Source organism: Cariama cristata, unplaced genomic scaffold, assembly GCF_000690535.1.
Source record: "Cariama cristata isolate BGI_N322 unplaced genomic scaffold, ASM69053v1 scaffold26761, whole genome shotgun sequence".
Lineage (NCBI taxonomy): Eukaryota > Metazoa > Chordata > Aves > Cariamiformes > Cariamidae > Cariama > Cariama cristata.
In genome coordinates this window covers 33955-52655 of record NW_009598005.1, presented here as the reverse complement: position 1 = coordinate 52655, position 18701 = coordinate 33955, and the positions used below count along the sequence as shown (strand labels likewise).

General features: G+C 42.5%; 1 protein-coding gene across 1 annotated transcript; it reads left to right on the top strand.

Moving 5' to 3' along the window:
• Positions 1-575: 575 nt before the first annotated feature.
• On the top strand, positions 576-18336 carry RGR (retinal G protein coupled receptor). The gene is made up of 7 exons (XM_009709127.1): positions 576-744; positions 3773-3929; positions 5611-5732; positions 14551-14704; positions 15292-15409; positions 16948-17061; positions 17993-18336. The coding sequence occupies exons 1-7, from the start codon at positions 666-668 to the stop codon at positions 18134-18136; spliced, it is 888 nt and encodes a 295-aa protein (XP_009707429.1). The 5' UTR covers positions 576-665; the 3' UTR covers positions 18137-18336.
• Positions 18337-18701: the final 365 nt, after the last annotated feature.

Sequence of the window (18701 nt, the reverse complement as noted above, 5' to 3'; positions counted from 1 at the left end):
CAACTCGTATACATCCTTGTATGTCCAGGGCCCAAAATCAGTAATTCGTGTTTGCCTTTAATCAGGCTGTGCCAGTGTGCACATTAATTTAAGCCTCAGTTATGAAGAGGAGATATATTAATATACAGAACAGTCATTGCCAGAAAAATACACTGGTCAGTTTCTTAAAAAGGGGTGAGGGGAAGACCTATATGCTGCAGAAATTCGTGGTTCATACTTTTCCTCTAATTACCAACTCAATGAGTGCCCCTTTGTTTCTCAGGTCACTCCCCAATTATATATTACATGTTTCCTTCGTTCCACAACCTTTAATTCTTTTCCAGTGTTGCAGAATTAACTGGACAGGGTTCTTAATCTTGTCTCTACAAAGAACTTGTTGTAATTGCAATGAATGCTTTCATTTTGCTGGTGTCTGAAATACGATTTGCAGGGGAAGGGGGAGTGCGGGTTGATGCTAGTCCCATCATTAATAACATTCTTGCAGGGATTGTAGCGGTGGGAGTAAAAACCCCAAAGCTTTTATATAATAACGAGCATGTGTCTGCACGTGAGCTGCTCCTTTAAGAAGCCTTGGGCTAGTGGAAGAAGAGGGATTCGGAGAAAAGGCAGCCCTACAGCTACCACAGAGGGCAGAGGTTAAATCTGTTGGCATTTTTATCACAACTATGGTTGCTGCATATCCTCTCCCTGAAGGCTTCACTGAATTAGAGGTGTTTGCCATCGGCACTGCCTTGCTGGTAGAAGGTAAGCTCGGTGTGGGACCTCAGCAACAGTAAGATTATTGCCCCTACTATTCCTGGTGGGAGGGGGAAGGAAAATTGAAGCAAACAGCAGCACTTGTGGTACGCTGACCCAGACGTACGGTGGTTACTGTGGCTACATCGCCAGTACTTCTGGTGAGTAAATCAGGGTAAGCTGCAAGCTGTTTGCAGTGAAGATCTGCTCTGTATACATAGCTGCCCTATAGTGGGAAGTACTTGGTACTTAGCTTTCTCATCAAGAATTTGGGATGTAAGATTTTGTTGTTGACTTTTAAAGGCAATTTTATCTTCCTTGGGGGAAGGACGTTGAAATGACTGATAATCTCTCAATAAAATTGGTCTGCTTGTTTTGTGGGCTGGGATGGCCGTCTTACAATCAAAGATGATAGGCCCAAAATAGCCTGTTAACTGTTGGCATACATCCAGATTGCATTGGTAGCACTGCAATTAATGGCTGCTGGGTAAAAGTAACGAACAGAAATATACTTGCATGACATTAAAAAGCTCTCACAGTGTTAAGAAACAACATTGAGGTAGGAGACCATGTTCATTTCATTTAGCCAACCTGGGCTTTTCTTAAGGTATGTGTCACTTTGTTGAGAAACTGCAACAAATCTGTGCATTTCTATCTGGCAGCTAGCGAAGGACAGGCTTGTAGCTACGATTATTTCGGTGTCGGTCACCGGCACCTCTTCTGAGCTACATCCCAGTCAGGGCCTAGGACCCCACCCCTGTATAGTGCTGCTCAGCTGGGGATGGAGGGATCACGGGGCCCAAGAGTAGAGGAGAAGAAGCTGTAACCACCATCAAAACAGGATAAATGCTCATCAGCTCACTCCATGAACATGGAACATGGGAGCAAGGAGGATGTTTGCCCTCTTCTTCCAGGTAAGCTCAGCTGGAAGGCAGCATCGCATCTGCCTGCAAAGGAAAGCTGGAAGAGCTGTGTCAGAAACTCTTCTTGGAAGACAGAGAAGAAAAAGCTTCTACTTCTGTCCCCAGGGCGAGCTGCTGCCTAAACAGAGAGTTCAGGGCTAAACCTGGCCAACAGCCATTAAGCCATCTGCAGGGCCTGGCATGACTTTGCACTTGGTTACTGAGGGGTGAGAAGCGGCAGGAGGACAGGGACACCATCGCTGGCAGAGCCCGACAGCCGGGGTCCTGCTGGGGAGCGGCTGGTTGTGGTACCATGGCCCTGCCGGCCCTTGCCTGCCCACCTACCCACTTGTGCCCAGGGGCCGCAGCCTGCCACGGAGCTGCAGTTGTTGAAGTCCAAGCAAAGTACCTGCTGGTAGCCTTCACCTAAAGCTAGGTGTGATCTAACACATTTATATTTACTGAACACAAGTATTTTCTATAGGGTTTTAAGAAGAATGTGCCCACTGGATTGGCAATAAAACTTTCTTTGTTGTCTGACTTAGAAGATCAAAGTAAATAATTAAAGATTAACTCACTTTCTCAAAGACTTTGAGAGAAAGGCAATTTCTCTCCAAATTTCTGTCAAATTTTCTCAAATTTCAAAAAAGAAAGACCTTTTTTGCTGCAGCTTCTAAGTCCAGTTTGCAAAAAAGTTCTAGGGAAGAGGAGAACCTTGCATTCACTATATTAACTGGGCACATTTGCTGTTCTAAAAATGAAAACTCAGCTATTTTTTTATTTGTTAAGTTCTCTATTTGTACATTCATGCTGGCCTTCAAGAAAGCAGAGTGGGCTGAAGCCTGGCACTTCCAAAAGCAGGGGAAAAATAGAAAAAAGTTGATATAATTCTTCAGCTCTACTCTAAATATGCCCAGAACATACCTCTCCTAAAGGCTTCACTGCATTTGGGAGAGCTGGCAGCAGTTTTTCCCTGTGGGTGGGAGGTAAGCTGGCAGGAAGTTAAGAATAGTAGATCTCAAATGACTCCAAATATTTCTCCTGGAAATATTTTGTTATGTGTTGTGTAATGAAAGACACACATCAGCTGTTACTATGGTTATGCCATCAGCCATTAATGCAATTAAGGTAGGAGCAGGATTTCTGACTAGACAAAATCATCCATCTTATGTAACTGCAGAATTAAGACAATGAGCATAAGTAACTACACTACTTTACAGAATTAGGGGATATCGATTTTTTCTGCGCTACATCATTTCTCTTTCCAAGAAGAACACAAAGAAAAAGACATACTGCCTCTCATCTAACTGAGACCTAGAGATGGGATGTTGAGTCAGAGCCTCATCAGAGCTAAAGTAATTCAGGTCATCTTGAAAAGGACATTAAAGGACAAAGCTTGAGCTTAAACCAGTGAAGAATGGGTTTCAGGGTGGCACAGCTCTGTGCTGGGTGAATAGCTGGGGTTGCTTGGATGCTCCTCTCTGAGGACCAACATTAACTTATTTTTTTTAAATCTATCAGTGACTACTTTTTGTAATTAGATTATTCCTTTCCATGTATAGTCTATTGACGAAGGGCAGTAATAAGATTGAGCTGGTGTGATTCAAGCACCTTAGATAGAAGCCCAAAGGGAGGCAGGCTGACTGAAACACGGCTGAGGGATTTCTATCCTTAAAGACAAAAGAATGTTATAATTGATATTAAAGACAACCAATTTCTCTACAAAAGACAGGCCTGGAGATGTATGCACCAGCAGCATGTGCTGTCTGTCAGCCCCTCTGAAACTGCCTCCTCTGTATCTCTCTCACTCTGACCCTGGATGTCTCTGGATGGAGCGTGGCAATAAGGGTTCTCTATTAAAACAAAAGGCAGAATTACAAATAAGATTAAACCATTTCTGCTCCGCATGACTGGCCATATCCCTGATGCAGTTTGAAGCATTGGCTTCAGCTCTCACCTATGGCTTCTCTCCTGAAAGTCTTTGTAACTTGCGTGCAGACTGTAACCACTACAGATATATTCCCTGTGCATAAGTTTCCACAGTAATTATTGTTCTCTCATTAAAGAACACAGCAGTATCATTGTAAGTATTTTCCATTTCCAGTTGAATCACACCAAACAATTCTGTATTTCAGCCCTGCTTGGTTTCTGTCTGAATGGCTTGACAATTATTTCCTTCCGAAAAATCAAAGAACTCCGAACACCCAGCAATCTGCTGGTTCTCAGCGTTGCACTGGCTGACTGTGGGATCTGCATCAATGCATTCATTGCTGCCTTTTCCAGCTTCCTAAGGTATATCTTCTTTTTCCTAAAGGATGCTCAGAAGAACTACATGAAAATTAACAGCTTAAATTCGAAGAGGTCAAATTACTTAAATGACTCTCTCTCTAGCATACCACTTAACCAACCTTCTCATTCTCTCAATCTGAAACAGGAAAATGAACCTCTATATAGTTCTACCAGGCAAGTAAAAAAGCAGACTTTACTGCCTATAATCACTGACTGATATAAGTCTGATTATAGAAGACATTTAACCAGACAGCTTTACCAGTGATTATAGTAGAAGCTACTTGAATGTCGAAATAGTAGTACATTTTCAGTTGACTAAATCTCTGGATTGACCCCAAATTTATCTACAAGTCTTTCTGGTTTTTTATGAACCTTTCCATTTAAGCACTTATTTGAGAAGTTTGTGGAAAATGAAAATGCAGATCTGTTAGCAGGAAGTTCGTATCAGTTATGATACATTTGATTTTCCACATTTTCACACATGTCAATCATCCAATCAGTGGACCGAAACAATATCATGCATTTCAGTGAATAATTACAACAAACAAATCACAAGCAAACCATACTCAAAAAAACCCCCCACTGCCCTAAAAAATAGCTGATGAATAATTCCATCTAAGTTTCATATTTTTAAACCCCTGAAATACCTTTACCAGAGAACAGAAATACATTTCAAGCCAGAATGTGACTATTTTATTCTCTCTTAATGGAAAAAAAATAATTTTGCAAGTTAACAAGTCAATAATAAGCTCCAGTGAGGCCTTATTCAACACTATTTTACCTCCTGTATAGGTCACTCTTATTCCAGACACTTATGAAGTCAATAAAGATGCCTTACTGAACTTGAGCTGGGAAGCTAAGGTCAATACATCAAAATGAGTTTGGTTTTAACAATTGCAGGACCTTGTCTTCCAAATGGGAGCAGAATTTTCCCAGCCTCCCAGGCAGTCAGCTATCTCCTGTTCCAAGGGACTTCCAGGGCTAGTTTCCTAATGAATTATGCTGGTCTTCTGTAAATACATGAGAAAGGAGATTGCTGAAGATTTCCAGCTCACAGCCAGCTTTATAAGCATAAGAGTCAGGTTAGATGAACACAGAAAGAAAAAAAGCCATGGCTCCTTACCACGAGTGACCAGGATATTGAAGGCACATGTCAGCAGATGTCTGCTACATGAGACTGTCTCATGGTTCTTTTCATTCTATGTCTGCAAAGACACTTGGAGGAGACCTCGGTCTTGCTGTCAGGAATGTTTTTTTTTTTGTTGTGAGCTTTTGTACTGTGCTGCATGGTGAACACTGACTTTCCCAAAAGTTACTACTCGTTTGCTATTTTCACATGTTGACAAATTGGCTGCTCCCAGTGGGTGCCAATTTTGAAGACACGGATAACTGGATGAAATGTAGATTTCAAATTAAAAGCACAAATTTCCAATATGTAAATGCAGGGTTAAATTTTCTTCTCCATATTAAGAGTAAAAATAGCTGTTGTACTATATCAGACACCACAGCAAGACAAATACTGGCAAATACCTAAAGCCAACCACAGTAATATCTTTCACAGTGTTTCTCAGACTTAGAAAGCATGGACACAGGCTATCACTGTACCATCTCCATTAATGCAATCTCTAAACGGGTCTTCATCTTTTTCTATAATTTTCTTAACGTATTCCTTGTTTGTTGACAGATACTGGCCCTATGGCTCTGATGGCTGTCAAATTCATGGATTCCAGGGCTTCTTAACAGCACTAGCCAGCATTAGCTCCAGCGCTGCAGTCGCCTGGGACCGGTATCATCACTACTGTACAAGTAAGGGCTACAATTTACCTAGCAACCTTACCCAAATCCTGCTATAAGGCAGCTTGCTTAGATTTCAGAGAATCAAAGCAAGCACATATTTATTATCTGTGTATCGTATATGTAAGTTTATTTTACAGACTAGAGATAGAGCAAATATAAACAATCTCTCCAAAGGACTTGTTCCCATACAGGGGGCACTAACCAGCCATCTTCAGAAGATATTTCCTCTTCCAGATCACATCCAAGTTGTGACCCTCTTGCCATGCTTTCACTTTCTCCATAAGTAATCTTCAGTGTCCCAAACAAAATCCAACTCCTCATGCTGGAGAAAAATCTATGTGCCTTGGGCTTCCATCCAACACCCTGCTATGTACCAAACAGATCTTCATGCCCATGCAGAGTTTACTAATTACAGATAAATTTGGTGTAGCTAGAGAGCTGCCTCTGCAGAGGCAGCAGCTGCAACCGAGACCATGGCAAAGCACTTCTGCAGAGGTACGATCGGGCAGACAGAGCTCAGCAGCCTCGTTGTGTGACACACAGGCATTTCGGGGTGCAAGAGCCATTTGTGGGGCCCCTTATGAAGATTCAGTACATTTCTTCCCAAGCAAGGAACAAATTATCTGCAAGTTTCAATAAAAGTGGCAGAGCTATTTTTAAGTACTGATAAGAAGAGGAATATGTTATTTTTCTTCTCTTAGTGAAGGCCATTTTTTGTTTTTTTCTTGCAATTTTGTTTAACTAGCTCTGACACCTTGGCTGGATTTAATGGAAATCTAATATTAGACAGGGAGATCAACCCAGGAAAATATATTTGCCTTTTTTTGTGGACTTATGAAAGCATATTTTTGATTTCGGCAAGAAATAGAGATTGACAGCATTGTCAAATATATGGATTTATAGAGACATCTATGCTCTAGCTTTTGTCACAGAACTTCCTTCCAAACTTTGGCTGTATTGCATTTGTGTATTCATGTAACATGAGTGGAAATTTCTGCTGAATTAGGGTGCTGAGATGGATTTGGCATCTGTGGAGACTGCTAGGATTTGCGCTGGGACTCCAGCTGTGCTCCAGCCACCACTGTGGATGGGGAGGACAGGGGAATAACTGTATTCTCTTAGCACAGAAGTCAGGAAGCACAGCAAGGGGCATTATCATCTGCTGTAAAACAAACTAGCAGCCTTGTGAGCACTGGAACTCGCAAAACCTGCTTTCTTGTGAATACCCTGCACAGGGATGATGTTTGCTTTTGTCTAGTAAGAGAGACGTGCCAACTGCCATACAGCTGCTTTCATGGGGCCTCACATCTCCCCAAACACCAACTTTCACAGTAAATGCAGCAACTTAGTACCTGTCAGGCCCCATTTCCCTCTCCAGTTTACTTCTAGAGTAGCCAGTGTTTTCAGAAGTTATTAGGAAAGGACTGAGTGACAAACACAGAGTGTACAATCTCATGGCCCTCATTAGGAATTTTTTGATATGAAATACAAACTTCTTCTGAAAGGACATCCTAGCATTCCATAATGCTAGGAATGCCCTAGTCCAGACTATTTGGCCATTTTGGCAGTCATGTGGGAGCTCTGCCACCTGGGAGAAATGGACGAGGTCCTCCCATACAGATCTGCAGCTTTCATGTTTCCTGCTAAAGCCAGGCACCTTCCAGAGAAGTGAGGAGTCCACAGCACCTCACGTGACCGCACCATTCCTCCCAAAATTGTTTCCCTCTGGCAATGTTGATAGACAAATGCAGCCCTCCTTTTCTTGTGCTAAAGCACAGGTTGCTCAGACCACTTCACAAAATTCTTTCTAAAGGAAAGTGTAAAAGATGGCTGGGGAAGAGACTGCTGAGCTGCAGCGCTTCAATCCCCTCCACCGTTAGCATCCATCCTGCCTTTCAGGCACAGCCTCCATAGGATGAAAGCAGCAAGCGGTAAACCACACCCAGAGCATACGGCAAACATGTTCAATCTGATGGTCCTATTGAGAGTGGAAAGGTTGCCAACTTTCTGTTCTGCAACTCTTGTCAAGAACTCAGCTCAGGCAAGGAAATGTCTTTTTTCATGTCCAGACAGAGGCCTCAAATCATGCAGGCTGTAGGCTAAATCCATACTAACACCCTTTGGACACTGAAATCTGTTTGGAGCTAGAAAAGTAGCATCTGTATTTTAAAAGAGACAGAGCCTGAAAATAAGCATGTCTTTGGAAAGATATTTTACTCTCTGCAACACTGACTTTAATGCTTTTGTGTCACGCACTCCCTCAGTCAGGAGCATACTACATTAAGAGCACAGGCAGAGAGACCCTAAGGGCACAAGCTTCTTTACTTTGCTCAAATTGTTACCTACTGTTGGCCAAACATTGCTGCTATTACTGAACATTTTGAACAACAAAACAAAAACCCAGAAGGTTTCAAAAGCTCATGCTCTGTGGCTGTTCCAGTAAAACCAGCCACTTCTAGTTTCATCCTTCACATGCTGCTTGCAAGGAAGTTTAAGTCATATTTCATAGATCTGATACACCAAGCCTACAGGCTATACTGTGTTCTCAATCCATACATTAAACTCATGTTGACACTGGTGCAAGTTGCATGCCTGTACAGAAGGTACAAAATACCTTTGCCTAAAAACCAACGCTATCAACCTTTTATCTTTGTTCCCCGGGAACTGGTACTCCTTCCAGACTCAATTACATCATCCCCAATGTTTTTGTTATGTCCTTACAGTTTCCTGAGAAAACCTTTGTTGTGGCATTCCTCAGCTTGACACTTGATTATCCACTACCTGTATTTCTGAGGAAGAAAGAGCTCATGAGAATGTGAGGTATTATTACGATGATGAGAAAAAAAATGGGACTTTTCAGCCATTCTGGATGCTAATAACACAAATATGTTTACCAACATCCTAAAAATTAACCAAGTTTTTAGATTTGGAAGTCAATACAACCCTCAGTGACACAGTGCTAGCCTTGAAAGTGTATTGGTAACTAGACATGTCATTCACCACCACACACGACACAGAAGCTAAAGTTTCAAGACATTTTACTCTCCTACCTCTTGCTTTTTTCCTCCCAGGCAACCATGCTCAGCAACTCTCTTTCATCCCCTTAATGTGGCTTTTGGGACTATGAGATGCTACTTTCACAGCAAGGAGGAGAGAACTACAGAAATTTATAGTCTGTATATGCAATATACAGACTTATGCAATAAGAGGAGAAAAGGCAAGGGAGTCAGAAGGGTTTGAAGATGGGAAAACAGATTATTGTATTTCAAAATTGGATCATTAGGGGGAAAAGGAGAAAACAGAAGCAGTTTTGTGTTAGTGCCTGACAGGGAAGGAGGAAAGGGCAAACTCTGGGGAAGCTGTCTATCAATAGCCAAGCATCAAGGACAGAAGATGACATTTTATACCAAGGTAGACACTATTAGTTCTCCCTCCCTGGCCATTCAAATGAGGAAAACACCCTGACTTACTTTCTTGAGATAGCAAGGAGGGAAGGAAGCAGCAGCCTGGGAGGTCTCACTGGAGCAGGGATCAGGCAGGCAGAGGGCAGCTGGTGGACAGCCCAGGGGCTCAGTGACCTGAAAGCAGGCAACCACCTACCATGGAGATGGCTTTGCCAAAGGCATTTCAATCTAAGGCAGGGTTCATTTTGGTGAGAGGGTAGCATACTGCCATCAGCAGTTTGTGGAGAGGGCTAGGATCCTGGTCAGTTTTTTTCCTTTCATAACCACAGCATACAGTTACAGTTTTAAAAGGAAATAAAAAAATCTAAAAGATTTTACACTTGCATTTAAGAATTAGGGGGAAGAGGAAAATCTGAAGTGATTTATGTCAGTACTTTTCTCAGTATTACAAAAGAAAAAACTGAACAAAATTGGCAGGGATTTCGCAGCAGCATTCAATTTCAAGAAGTAGAACTGCAGTGAGTTTTATCTAATCCTTAACATTCAGGGAAATCTAGGTGGTTGTATCAGTATTCAAAGATTAGCAAACTACCATTTGCTCCAATTGCAGCTGTCAGCGCTGTCAAATCAGGAGCAAGTCCTTACCTCCTGTCACGTTTACTGCAGCCACCCTGCCACACTTCCTTCATCTAGGCCTGCACCTGCATCAGTTTTCCCCGACAAAATGCCAATGTTTATACAGATCTTGCATTTTCACTGAAGCAGGAGGTAATTGCCAAGACAGCTTTATGATCATGGAGAACCACAGCAAAAAATTAATGGAGTAAAATAAATCCCTTTATTAGGTCATTTTAAAGAGCTTTTTCTAATGATATGCACAAAAGAAGCAATTACGCGGTGCAGCTTTCTTATTCCTACAAAAAATGAATACTTGTGAGCACCAGTGACTGGTGCTTTTCACACTGCAGACGAAGTAGGTACCAACACCTATTTTACTTTTGACTGATACATACCTTCCCTTATAAGACTTTCAGATATTTTTGGTTTTGACAAACTTTGCCAATTTTAAGTGACGCCTGCCATGACGTCCGGTACAGGCCATATTGCTCTGGAATAGCTATTCTAGATAATAGCTACAGACATAGCTAATAGATCAGCTATAATAACTCAACCATTTGCAAGAATGAGGAAAAGGGACTTTTTTCCCCTCCATCTGAGAAAATCCTGTTGACCTTTTGTTTGAGAAGTTCCTTTTGAACACCAGCCTGAATTCCAGCTGAAAGGTAGCCACTGTGTCAGAGATGTACTTTTTGTTCTTTCTGTGAAAATCAGCTAAATGTTTGACCAATTTCTAAATCTTAAAAAAATCTAAATTCATAAAAGTCCCCACAGACTAAAGATGGAGAAATAGTTTATGTCACTAAAAACTGGCCAGCATAATCAAAAGGTTCCATGCTCTATCTAGCACTTCCTAAAATGTAAGCTTTTGACGTCACAATTTTAGTAATTTTTAAACGATGGGTGGGTTTTGTTTATAAGTGACCTCTTTCTGTTCCAAAGCAATTACAGAAGCCATTTAAAATCCCCTGTAATACTATTTCACTGTATGGAAAAGAGAAGCTTCCCTCTTGCTTTTCAAAGAGAGAAAGCCAGAGCATAAGAGTGATGAGACTTAATAGGACCAAATTGCCAGCACTGGGCCCTAATCAGGAATTATATCCTTAAGCATACGCTGAACTCCACACATATGCATTTAACTGAATTAGGACCTACATGCCTATTACATTAAATTTTATCAGGCCAAAAAAGGCGTTTAAGGTAAAGCAATGGCCTGCTCTGCATAAAACCAAGAGAACTACTCTCGACTCGCTATCTTCCTGTCGGCCCTCTCAGAGGGGGACATTTTTGCCATGTGAACGGAGCACAGTTCTTTCACTGTTCTTGTACTGAAAGTATTTTTTCTGGGTAAAACTAAAATAATATCAAGTTTGTTGAATTTTACATTCATACATTTTTAGCTACTTCTGATGTGTCATTAAATGTTTTCTGGAGGCTCAACAGGCAGCTGATTTCACCAAGGCTATTTCACCATTAATCTCATTTTGGAAAAGGCCAAATCCAAAAGAAAAAATTTAATTTTGTTAGTTCTGATTCTCTCCTTTTCTAATGTCCAAACTAGGACTCCTTAAGTGTGAGGAGAGAGAACATACGAACTCAGCCCCAGAGATGAGCTTTCCAAACGCAGGCTGTCGAGACATGCCTGGAGCCAGACTCCAGTATTGCATGGTCCTTTCATTCTACATTTAAATAAGAAAATGGTGTTCCCTAGCACCCATGGAAAAGTAACTAAAATAAACTTTTTCTTACAGTTTTTCATAGAAGAGGCACAAACATTAAAACCAAAAATTAGGAAAATAAAGGAAAAAAAGAAAGCTAATGGAAATTGAGAAGTGCCGTCTCGCTGTGCTCCCCATGGTCCTGCCGGGCGTGTGGGCCTCCCCAGGCACAGCAGAGGGGGAACCAAGGCAGGGCTCTGCCAGCCAAAAGCACAGGGAGTTTTCCCCTAGAGTGTCCTATGGGCTGCACTTTTCCTCTTAAAAAACTAAGCATAGAAATCTTCATTAAAGCCACTCTTGATAGAAAATGTTCAGCAGGAGGCCTCACAACTTTCTTGTTGCTTGCACGCACCCCAGCTGGTAGCACGTAGCCAGAGGAAAGATGTGGCACCAAGAGATCGGGCACCGTGAAAGGCCCCAGAGATGGTGGGAGCCAGTGGAGCAAGAGCTTCTCCTGCTTTGCTGTGCAAGGCAACAGCAGGGACAGCGAGGGTTCCGCCAACCCCCTCCACGCACGTATGCCGGCAGCTGGATCAGCGGCCCTTGGTCAGCACATGCACCCATGGGCTGCCTTCAGTATGCCACCAACACTGTCCCAGCACCTGAGGGCAAATTTTATCAATGCAAGGATCTTTCCCTTACATGCAAAAATCCATAAGGTGCCAGTGTGTGGCTAGGACCTAGTGGCAGCAGAGTTGTCAGTCAGGGCCCATCCTGTTTTGAGACCTTCACCAGACCATCACGATAATGCAGTAGTCCATGAAGTGAAAGGATGGGATGGAAAGAGAGCAAAGTTTTTGCCACAAGATACCACAAAAAATAATTGGTATTAACTATTTTATAGGAATTGCTGAGAAACAAAAAAAACCCCAAGATTTAGTTTGGGTTTTTTCAGAATATCAGGAGGGCTTACCACTTAGAAAATTGTATTCCCAAAGCAATAAAGCTACTTTTGGCATGAGCTTGGTTTAAAAGAAATGTAATTCAGATCCAGGTTTCTGTGCAGCAGCTTTTGATAATGCCTTCAAAATGTTGCTAGAATATGTAAAACACAAAACAAATCTGACAGCTTATGTAATAAGCTTTGTCCTGATTGAATTTCAAGTTGCGGTTGTGTAAAGGCAAGCTACAAGAACCCCTGTGTAGAACACAAATGGAAATGGAAACCGTGGATGAGGAACAACTCTAACATGCTTGTTTGAGCATATACCTAAATACGATGCAGTTCTGAAAGATACAACTCAGGCTACATTACTTCTTTGGACCAGGAAATTAAAAATAATTACAAGTTACTAAAAAGTTTGACTCATATTTCTAGTCTCCTAAATCAGGAACTATTCCTTTATTTTCATCTATGTCATTCTAGAATCATATTATGTCAGTACTACAAAGCAATATCTCAGCCTTTGCAGCCAAAGTATATCTTCTACATAAGAATCATACAAAAGACAGATATTAGTCATTATTAATCATTCTTCATTAGTAATTATTAAAAAAATAAAATTACTAAAAAATGACTAAAAAAATCAATAGATTTTTTTTGTAACTACCATATTAAAATATAGAGTATTTAATCAAAAGGATTTTCTTTACTTTGTTCTTGGTATTTAAATTGCAATGTGTACACCTGTCTTTTCCCATAACTAATTTTGAACACCTGCACCAAACAATTTTTCCAAGTTGATTTTTAATGCAATGCAAACTCTAATTCTTTTCCCTGAAGAACCTCTGGAAGATAAGAAAAAGGACAGAGGTAGAATCAGCATTCCTGTAAAAGGGCAAGTTCACTAACACACCTACTTTATTATCCTTCTTTAAAACACGCAAGGACAGCACAACACAAAATAGCTACTGCAGGGTTTGCGGTCCTTCCTGGAGCTGCTGCCTTATGGGGATCTCCCACCTGTGTGGCCCCCACATGCACTCCACCCACAAGTCAGCCACACCTGATCCCACGGCAGGGCCTCACCTCATGCATCTCACTTCCAATCCTTCACCTTTCTGAGAAAGGTCAGAATTGGCCTGAGTCTTCCTGGCCTGCTGTCACGATGCTGCTGTTAAGAGCAGACAAAAAGATTGCTTCCCAACCTCAGTGAAAATTACATCATTATTTTTCCCTAATGGGAGATTTGATTAGAAAGGAGTAGTGGGAGAAGTCACTATGCTCCGTGCTGGTGCAGCTGGCGTCATCGGCTATTCAGCAATGGCATGATTACGGACATTAGTCTCAATAACAAAATTATCCAGGCCTTTTTACACGCAAGCAGCGAGGCCAACACAAAGTCCTGCAGCAGTGGGGAAGCCTGCCTGCCTTCTCCATGAAGAAATACTTCCTGTGTCTTCTAAGTTTCCAGCCTTTCATTTCATTCATTGACCTATTCCTATGGTATTTTATGGAACTGGATGAGATAGGCACAAGTGATCATTTTTATTATAAAATTAGAAAAAAAAAATTACTAATGCTGAGCTTCACATTTCCTGTTCCAGGCTAAGCAATGATCTTAAGGGCAAAATGATTTGACCAGCAGTATTTTTAGAACAAGATCTGTTGTCAGGTTGTGTATATATATATTCACATATACATTGATGAGCAGTGATTTAGAACAGGGTAGATTTAATATCCACATGTGCTGTGCACTCCTGGCAGGGCAGGGGCTGGGGAGTGCGTGCAGAGACACATTCCTGATCTGACCTGCACCCTGCAGCGGGGGTCTAGTTCTTCAAATCCTATTTATTGCATCACCCTGTTCATTCTACTCTCTGCCTCATCCGAATTTTTAAACAAGTTCCCAAAACACAAGAATATAATGTTTGTAACAGCAGCTGTGTCTCCAGTGTGGTACAAAGCTGAGCAGCAATCCAGCATTTGTCTAAGTAAAGCACACAAAAGGGAAGTACAAGTTGTTGTTTCCTAAAGTCTAAATGCTCTCTTCATATTTTATGCAAGGTTGATTCCTCCAGACTCAGGTCAGCTTCAGGCTACAAAACAGACAACGGCTTGTTTCTGCCTGAGGCCCAAGGGCCGGGGCACAGCTTTTCCCAGTGGTTTCAGTCCGGGCATGGAGACCCCCTTTTCTCTTCCCACAGGGAGCAAGATGCAGTGGAGCACGGCCATCTCCATGATGGTGTTTGCGTGGCTGTTTGCTGCCTTTTGGTCCGTGATGCCCTTGCTGGGGTGGGGGGAATACGACTACGAACCCCTCCGAACCTGCTGCACCCTGGACTACAGCAAAGGGGACAGGTGAGGGCCAGGGCCAGCTCCCTCGGGAGTGGGGGGTGGAGGCTGCCGTCCCCTGGGGTGGTCTCAACAGCACACCAAAACCCCCAGCTGTCCGCCATCATCGTTGCTGGGGCAGATGTCCCTCCCCAGCAGCTGGGGCAAGGCAGGCACGACCCAAGGCTGCCTTGACTCACGTGGCAGCACATGGAAACAGCTGAAGTCAGCTTCTTCCATGGGAGAGTCTGAGGCTCCAGTTTCTGCTACTCCCTTGCTTATCTATAAGCTGCATCTTTTGTGGGTTTAGGACCTGAAACCCTTTCAGAATGGTTTTGGTTTTATGCAGTCCAGCACAGATATCCGAGTAGGGATGCCTCGGTTTAGAAACCAAACACCTGTTGTGACTTTCTACAATATTGTCCATCCTGCACACAACAGCATGGCACAACTTAACCGGCCTTCAGCAAATGCTGCACCTAAAGCATGCTGACAAAATTGGGTTGGGCAATTTTAAAAATACAAATTGATGAATATTTACAGCAAGTTTACAGAGATGCCCTAGAGAGGAATTAACAACTTTTTTTTTTTTTTTCCCTCTTCACCCTTTCCAGAAACTATATCACATTCCTTTTTGCTCTGTCCATTTTCAATTTCATGATCCCGGGCTTCATCATGCTGACGGCCTATCAGTCCATACACCAGAAGTTCAAGAAAAGTGGGCACTATAAGGTAAGAAAGCTTCCTCAGTCTCTGCAGCTGCCTTGCCTAAATTGGGCTGCATCCAATAGAGACAAAGTCCTCAAAAAGCCAATTTCTTTCACAGAGGCTGTGGCTCAGCTCCTTCTGTGCTAACTCCCCAGAGTTACTTGAGTAGGAGGGTAGCGCAACACAGAATGTGGACACCCAGAAAGTTTGTGGAAACCCCATCCTTAGAGATGTCAAGATTTGACCAGACAGCCACATCTGCCCCAACCTAGTGCTGTAAACGGTTCCCCATCGAAGCAGGGGTTGGACTAATGACCCTGATGATTCCTCTCCACCAACACTGGTCCAACTCTAGTCACAAAACAAACACACAGCACGCAGAATATTTGCTAATAGCATATCAATATCTCTCCAGAGAAACTTTGCTCGGGAAGGATCATTATTTCCTGCTTCGCTACAGGCTCTTAGCTTATCGCTAAGGAAGTCAGCCAGAACTGCAACACTGCAAGGAAACACACAGGCACCCCATGGGGGGAGAAGGGCCTTCCTATACACACCATGTTCACACTTCGCTGAGGAAATTCAGAAATTTTTATGAGCTGGAAACAAAGGAATTGTTCTGGTGTGGCAGATTTATGGGAGTGTAATGTGATGATTATATGAGTTGTTTCCTTAGATGCAGGCTGCACGGTCTGGGGCACTATGCATGGCTGGCGGGCACAGCCTGACCCCTGCACTCAGTAAAGATAGTCAGTTCTCAAGGGGGATGTTATACCAGCAAAGAGACCGTCAGGCAGACTGGAATAAATACATGTGCCCTCTAAATATTTCTTGAACAAATCTCAGTGTTTGTTATTATAAGTCTATTATCTTTTTTTTCAGTGCGTTTGTGCAATAGCATGTGATTTCTTTCTTACGATATTCTGTAGCTGTGCAGACTAGTTACGATGCAGAAAATTTAAGGATGAAATTATCACTTCCCTGTTCATTACTATTTTTAAGATACTTGGAAACAGCTGGCCACGAACACCATGGATAAGGCCCTAACTTGAAGGACAGAGGAGTCCTACTACCACAACAGAGATGCCACTGCATCCATCTGTTGCACTGCCGTAGTAGTGGCTTCTCACAGTTTATTTGTCTGCAAGACCCTCTAAGAAGTCAGCAAAACATCATTCCTTTTTATCTGTTTTTAAATTTACACATTGCCTTCCCTCCTCAGCAGTAATTACTGGCCATAGCTTCTATGTCTAGCACACACACTGATTTAAATGATCTACCATAAGGTGCTTTGTCACCTCTGCCCAGGAGCGACTGCCACTCCGCACCCGGCCCCAGGAACAGGGCTTTAGGGCTTGCTGCAGAGGCAGCCCTCGATGCGGCGGGAGCTGTGCTCACACACCTCTGACGTGGACAGCAAAGCAGCCATGGTACGGCCTGTCCTGCTGGCTGACCCCCTCCTGCCACTGAACACAAACCATGGGCTCACCAGATCTGTCCCATCCGCTTGTTGCTGTGTGCCATTGTGAAATACAAAGGAATTTGTTGCTCTTGTTTTTCAGTTTAATACTGGTTTACCATTGAAGACACTGGTCGTTTGCTGGGGTCCCTATTGCCTTTTATGCTTCTACGCAGCAGTTGAAAATGTGATGTTCATTTCACCAAAATACCGCATGGTACGTCTATACCACCCGAGGGAATTCAAATAATGACATTCTCCTTACTCTCCTCTCTACATTCCTATGGCACCATGTCAATTTACTCACAATTGGTTTTACTTGTTATAACATATATAACACGTAGATCATTTCCTCAAAGCATTCTGTTCATCTACCACTTTTAAGGCAAAACAACTAAGCACACTGATGTAACAGGCATTATATTACTGCTTTGATTAAGCAACAATTTAGGGAGTCAGGGGGGGTTATTTCAGCAGTCAGTTAGGGGTCTGTAGCATGTCCTGCTTCATGGTTTGTAGGAGCTTTTTGTGTCCTTCACAGAGGCAAGCACCAGCTCAAAATTTTCAATTTTGAAGAGACTGTTAGTCTCATTCATTTTTCTAACACTTCTCTCTCCTCAGGGAAGCTGCAATTGCCATTCTTAAGGTTATGCTGTCTCCTTTTTTCCCTTTTTTTCTATGAGTCTTGGCTCCGAGACTGCCTCTGGGACTCAGTAATATCACATTAAACCTTTCAACTTTCATTCAGTCCCCCAAAATCAGCCCAGTTTCAGGTCACAAAATGCATTACTGTACTTAGGCATTCAGTATGCCACATAAAATGTGTTAGCAGTATCAGCCCACCTACCCATCAGAAGGTGTCCATGGCACACCCTTCACTCCTCCTAAATGTTTGTATTCACTCTCAAGTGAAATACCCCAGTTTCAGGCAATGCTGACCTAAATTCTTTCTCCTGGAGACTATAATTTCCTGAGCAAGGGCCTCCAACTGAGCAAATCGCTTTTACCTCTCATCTCTCAGGCAGTAGGAAGCTACTGCCATTGGAGACAGGCATTTGTTTGGTAAAGGGAAACTGAGCCTGGGCTGAAATCAGCCCATTAGCACCTTAGTGCATTCTCCTATTAATAAATATTGTGTCTCACGACAGATTCCTGCCATTATTGCAAAGACTGTGCCAACCGTGGATGCCTTTGTATATGCCCTGGGGAATGAGAACTACAGAGGAGGAATATGGCAGTTCCTCACAGGACAGAAGATTGAGAAAGCAGAGGTTGATAACAAAACTAAATAACCCATTACGGCATTAAGCAAAATTAATGCAGGTACATCACTGAAAGCAAAATGCTAGAGGAAACTGTGTGCATTCTCTGATCCGTATGTGCAAAGGTGGTTCCACATTGGAAAGGCTGTGCATTGGCTACAAGCAATGAAGCACTGAAAGAAGGCCCTCCAGATAACTGTCCAAACCATCACGAGCTGCTTGTCAAACAAGCTGCCTTAAACCTGTGTTGATTGTCATCAGTCTCATTTTATATGTCACTGCAAATAAACTATGTGCTGGAAAGCATTTTTTCTTCCTGATACACTAACATAAAAGCTCAGCGAATTAACTGAAGCAGGGTATTCATTTATCCAGTGAGGCCTCCTCAAATCAATCTGTGCAGTTTGTCCATATGGTAACGTCTGGATTACTAAAAGATTAAAGGAGTATCCAGTATTATTCCACATGTCTGTATAAATAGCTTATTCATCTGAACATCGCATTTTCAATGCACCCAAAATGGGAGTTCCCAAACTTCCATGATGAATCTGCTATCCTAATCCCATAAAGACATTTTAGTGGGCATTTTACCCCA